This window comes from Carcharodon carcharias, chromosome 22, assembly GCF_017639515.1.
Source record: "Carcharodon carcharias isolate sCarCar2 chromosome 22, sCarCar2.pri, whole genome shotgun sequence".
Classification (NCBI taxonomy): Eukaryota; Metazoa; Chordata; class Chondrichthyes; order Lamniformes; family Lamnidae; genus Carcharodon; species Carcharodon carcharias.
In genome coordinates, this window is record NC_054488.1 from 12379433 (window position 1) to 12385432 (window position 6000).

Below are 6000 nucleotides of genomic sequence, written 5' to 3' on the forward strand. Positions count from 1 at the left end.
TTTGTTTTGTATTTCCAGCATCCGCAGTTTTTTTGTTTTTTGTTTTTACCTCTCTCAGCCAGGCCTGCTGAGTATTTTCCAGCATTTCCTGCTCTTATTTCAGGTCGCCTGCATCTGCTGTATTTCACTTTAATGTTTTAAAGGGAGTTTGGCAATTGTATACATTTCACAGGGAGTCACAGAACACATGGGGGAGAATCACAGGAGGTCCACATAGAGTGAAAAGGCAAAAAAAAGGGCAACAAAAGACTTGTCATTATTTACCTATTGTATTCAGAGAAGACATAGAGGGAGGCTGCAGCTTCCCTACTCCCAGACCCCACTACCTGTAGGTAGACGGTTGAAGGTCCATGAGCGTCCAATCGCTTCCTCTTCTCCCTGGACTTGATGTGTCTCAGGGTGTCCTTGGGCGGCTTCTCCCTCCTGCAGGACAGGGTCGTGCGGTCCCCGGCCGGACAGAGGGACATGCTGGAGCCGGGGGAGAGCCGCAGGGGGGAGGCAGGGTTTGCGGAGAGGGCGAAGCTCCAGCGGGAGGGAAGCTGCAGCCTCCAGCGAGCCAGCCTCTGCAGTCCGACCAGCCACATGCAACCCGGCAATTCAGGAGCTGTCACCTCTCTGCACGCTCTCTCTCTCTGTCTCTCTCTGTCTGTCTCTCTATCTGCTCAATATTCTTCCGTCGCTGCTTCTGACAACTTCTGGTGCTGAATCCCCGCCCCGCAGACGCAGAGCAAAGGAACTTCCGCAATGCATACAGAGAAATACCCACGCGTCCAAATTCACACCGCATCCTCCTCATGAGTCAGGGTCAGAGTCAGGTGTGCCAAGCGTTACGGAGTGTCTGCCATCGACCTGACAAACCCATCGCCAGTCACAGTCTGAGCAATCCCAGCACTAACCACTGCAAAGTAAAACTGGCCCTAATAAACCAAAGGCAGAGGTGCAAACAAGCTGAACTGTTACACACACACACACACACAGAGAGAAATACTGTCGATGCTGGAAATCTGAAACAAAAACAGAAAATGCTGGAAAAGCTCAGTGGGTCTAACTTTTTTTTTCTCTCTCTCTCTCTCTCCACAGATGCTGTTAGACCTGACTCAGCTGAGTTGTTCTGGCCAAGAGAGCTGACGGAAGGGTGGGGGGGGGGGGGGGGGGGGGCGGGGGGAAAGCAGTGAATTGGGAAATAACCGGTACTAGGTCCGAAAAATGGTCTTGCATACTTTAGAATGGAAGTCCAGTTTGGACCAGTCATTCCCCGAGTTTTTACTGCTTTTATTACCTTCTGGGGCCTGCTAGCCACAGTATGGAAGGGCCTCCTCCATACTGTAACCATTTTTATGCAACCATACTGTAACCATTTTCACACACAAACATTTGTAACCTTTTCGTAATAAGGAGCGATCGAGACAGTTTTGTGAGCTAAAACAAAGTGCTGGATAAACTCAGCAGGTCTAACTGGGTTTTTTTCTCTCAGATGCTGTTCAACCCACTGAATTTTTGCAGCATTTTTTGTTTTAGCTCACAAAACTGTCTCGATTGCCCCTTATTATCAAAGGGTTACAAATATTTGTGTGTGAAAATAATAGAGCATAAGATGGTTACAGTATGGAGGAGGCCATTCAGCCTCCTTCCATACTACGATTAGTAGGCCCCAGAAGGAAAAATGAACACTAAATCTTGGGAAATGACTGGTCCAAACTGGAACAAAAACAAAAATGCCTGGAAAAACTCAGCAGGTCTGACAGCATCTGCGGAGAGGAACACAGTTAACGTTTCGAGTCCACATGACTCTGGAGTTCCGTTTTAAAGTATACAAGACCAGCTTCAGACCAGTACCGGTCATTTCCCAATTCAGTGCTTTTTCCTTCCGTCAGCTCTCTGCTAGAACAACACAGCTGAGTCCCACTCCCTTTCCCCCGTAGCCCTGTTGAGTTTTTTTCTCTTCAGATAATTATCCAACCTCACAATTGAATCCATCTCCACCACACTCTCAGGCAGTTAATCCAGATCCTAAACACATACAGCTTGAAAAAGATTTTACCTCATGCCCCCATTGGGGTTTTGTTTGCTATTCACCTTAAACAGGTGACCTCTGCTTCTCGACACTTCTGCTAATGATAGGAGTGGGGACTTTTGAACAAGTATTCGGAAACCAGACCTCAAAAGCACTATTTTACTTTGTGGTCTGAAACTGTAGATAACAGTAGCGATCAGTAATGCCTATCACATTTAGAAGACCAAACTGCCTCAATATTGTGTCTGTCTCTGTTTCTGACTCCATAATATGCAAGGAACTTACTTGGATTGAGGCTATGGCTGTTTAACTATTTAAAATTAGTCACTTTTTCGATTTGTTCGTAGTATTAGGGAGAATAAGGTGAATCAGCATCATTGAAACAAAACTTAACAATTGAGATAAAATAAAAACAGAGCCCCCTTCCCCGCCGACACTCTCCCCCACCCCTCCTGTGTCTCCTTCCCCCAGCCCATCCTCACCCCCACCCCTCCTGTGTCTCCTCCCCCCACCCCCACCCCCACCCCTCCTCACACCCCCACCCCCACCCCTCCTCACCCCCCCCCATCCCCACCCCTCCTCACCCCCACCCCTCCTGTGTCTCCTCCCCCCATTCCCACCCCCACCCCCACCCCTACCCCTCCTCACTCCCCACCCCACCCCCACCCCTCCTCACCCCCACCCCTCCTGTGTCTCCTTTCTAACCCCACAAAAAAAAAAGCTGGAAATGCTCAACAGGTCAGGCAGCATCTGTGGAGAGAAACAGATTGAATAGGTGGAATCTTCTGCTCTCCCCACTGGCCAGTGTGGATGCAGGAAGGGCATTTAATGATGTACCAGAATCCCACCATCATCCCACCTCTGCCAGTGTTAAGTTCTGGGTGTGAAGGCCCATGGTTGACCTTTCCGGCCTGCCATCTATTGAGGCCCTTAAGTGGCCAACAATGACTATCTAAGGGCCTCATCCCATTGTCACTGGCTTTAACCCATCTACAGATGCTCTGTCGCCATGCAGTGTGCATGGCATGTCTGGTGGGTCCCTCCATCAAAGGCACTCGGTGCCTGAGCAAGGGACTGGACATGAGGAAAGGGGGGAGGCCACTGAGAACCATTCCCCTGCCCTTTCTGCTGACACCCCTTTCGCCCCATGACCCCCCACACCACAAAAACCTGCTTCCACTCCCCTCCCCGCATTACTGACCCATGGCCTGGGTCACTCCGCATCCTGGACTTCGGTGCCGGTCCCTCTGGCAGCAGCCACGGCCCCTGATTGGGGTCTTGGTTCCAGGGGAAGACACGCCACGGGCCTTGACTCTGCCTAGTCGGCTTGTGGTTCAGCGGGCCTTCCCAAAAAGAGGCAGCGCAGGTCTCTCACCAACTCTTCAGCCAGCAGGCGAGACACCCAGTGCCGCAGCAAGACTCTGCCCAACGTTTCAAGCTATCAACCTTTCATCAGAACAGAGGAAAGATGAAAAATGTCAGAGGTTTTGAGCAAGTGAAAAGGGGGAGGGGGAACAAAAGGGAAGGCCTGTGATAGGGCGGAGGACAGGAGGGATTGAATGAAAAAGGCTGTGATGGTACAAAAGGAAGGAGTGGTAATGGGTAAAGTAAAGAAACAATAGATAAGTTTAGATGAAGTGTGAACAGCTGGATACCAGCTGTCTAAATGGAAAGTAAAGAAATAAATAAACCAGAAAAAAAACCAAACCGGCAAAACTAAACAAAGTGGAGGCAGCCATTATGATTCAAAATTGTTGAACTCAATGTTGAGCCCAGAAGTCTGTAAAGTGCCAACATGAAAGATGAGGTGCTGTTCCTCGAGCTTGCAGGTCGAGGGCAGAAAGGTCAGAGTGGGAGTAAGGTGGAGAATGGAAAGGACAGGCAATAGGAAGCTCAGGGTCATGTTTAAGGACCGAGTGGAGGTGTTCTACAAAGCGGTCACCTGGTTTGGTCTCCCCAGTGTAGAGGAGATCTCATTGCAAGCAGGGAATGCAGGACACTAAATTGAAAGAAATACAAGTAAATCACTGTTTCACTGGGAAGGAGCATTTGGAACCTCGGATGGTAAGGGAAGAGGTAAAATGACAGGTGCTGCATCGCTTGCGCTTGGATGGAAAGGTGCTGGAGGGAAGAGAGAGGTTGTTAGGGGTGACTTAGGATTGGGCCAGTGCGTCGTGGATGGAGCTGCCTCTTCAGAATGTTGAAAAAGGAGGCAGGGGAAGATGTATTTGGTATTGGCATCATATCGAAGGCGATGGAAATGGCAGAGGATGACTCATTGAATACAGAGGCAGTTTGGGGTGAAAGTTGTAGAAATGGAACTCTATCATGGTTCTGGGAATGACGGGAAGGAGTGAGGGCAGAGGTGTGTGAAATATATCAGACATGGTGGAGGGTCCTGTCAATCACACTGTGACAGAGGGGAATCCTGGGTCGCGGAAGAAGGAAGACATAGTGGAAGCCTTGCATGGAAGGTTGCATTTTCTGAACAGTTACGATGGAGACGGAGAAACTGGGTGAATGGAATAGAGTCCTGAGATGAAGCAAGGTGTGAGGAAGTGTGGTCAAGGCGGCCATGTGAGTCTGTGGGCTTGTGCTGAACATTAGTCTATTCCCAGAAATGGAAGCAAGTAAGTTAAGGGAAAGCAGGGAAAAGTCCGATTTGGACCAGGTGAGGGTGGAAGGGTGGAAACTGGAAACATAGACAATTAAGTTGTTCCAGTTCAGGTCGAGAGCAGGAAGTGGGACTGATACAGTCATCAATGTACCGGTAAAAAAGATGAGAGAGGGATGTCTGAGTAGGACCGGAACAATGAATGTTCCACATATACCACAAAAAGGCAGGCATAACTGGGACACATGCAGATATCCATAGCAAGACACCACATAGTTCCGACCAATAATGGTCCATAACTTGCTCAGAGTGGCAGTCAGTGTTGGATTGCCACTCTGTGCCCACTTACCGACGCAAAATTTCTTCCGTGCCTGTCTCACCCAGCCTCCCAACCCAGGCCAGGCGAGATCCAGGCAGTGCAGCTGTCTCCAAGGTCCAGTGCTGAAGTGCAGCACCGTGGGATAGAAGGAGGATGCACCTCCTTTTTTTACAACACGAGCTGCCATAAAGCAGGTAAGTTTAAAGGTCCCATTGAAGTTGACAGGCTAGGGAGAAGGTAAGTGCCTAAGATAAGTTAAAAGGAGTGAAGTGGGGGTGCTCGGAGGCCGGGTGGGGATGGGAGGAGGAGGTCGGACATCAGTGGGGGGAGACAGCCATTGGGGGAAGGTGCAGCAGGCCGGACATTCGGGGAGTTGGGAGGGTCAGCCATTCAGGGGGTGGTGGGATGGGGGCATCAGACATCATCAGGAGGGAGTGGGGGTGGTCGGACATTCGGGGGGGTGGAATTTTAGGTGTGTGGGTCAGACATGGGGAGGGTGGGGGATCAGGTCAGAGGGTAAGAGTCGGGCCCGGGGGAGGGAGGTGTCGGGTGAGGACTCCCGTGCGGGTGGGGGGAATCCCATGGGGGTTCAGCGGGTGGGGAATACCATGGTGGGGGGTATGGTTAGTCAGGGGTAGGGAAGGCCCTGGAGAGGTGAGGGCTGAGGCTGTTGGGGGAGTCCCGTGATTGGATCGGTCTGGGTCTTCACAGTAGTTACCCAGAAGTTAGAAGAGGTTTTAATTCTTCTAATTTTATTTGGGTAACTATCAGTATAACCCTGGCAAAACCATCCCAAGTTTGCGATTTAAGCCACTTTTTTGGATGGTTCCCAGCACAACGCAATTGTCCTGAGTAAGTGTGCACTTCTGGGCAACTGCCATGCAAATCCTTACCTGGGAACTCCCCAGAGGGATTCCCCATCACTTCTTTGGTGTACCCCCCCAAGTCCAACACTGGGAAGCTCGGAGGTTATGGCCCATTCTGTCTTTTCCTCTTTTAGATACTCATCAACCTGCTATGCATTTCAGACATGTTCCATCTTTGAAATCTCAC

The 6000-nt window shown here is 50.2% G+C and overlaps 1 protein-coding gene across 2 annotated transcripts in view; it reads right to left on the minus strand.

The window, feature by feature from the left end:
• elac2 (elaC ribonuclease Z 2) overlaps nt 1-679 on the minus strand; it is a 61016-nt gene extending 60337 nt beyond the window's left edge. Inside the window, exon 1 of one of the 2 annotated variants that reach the window (XM_041216936.1) lies at nt 265-679. In XM_041216936.1, coding sequence (XP_041072870.1) covers nt 265-584 — 320 coding nt within the window. In that variant the 5' untranslated portion in view covers nt 585-679. The remainder of the gene's footprint in view (nt 1-264) is intronic. The other variant, XM_041216937.1, reaches the window with a different exon arrangement.
• Between the last annotated feature and the right edge of the window lie 5321 nt (nt 680-6000).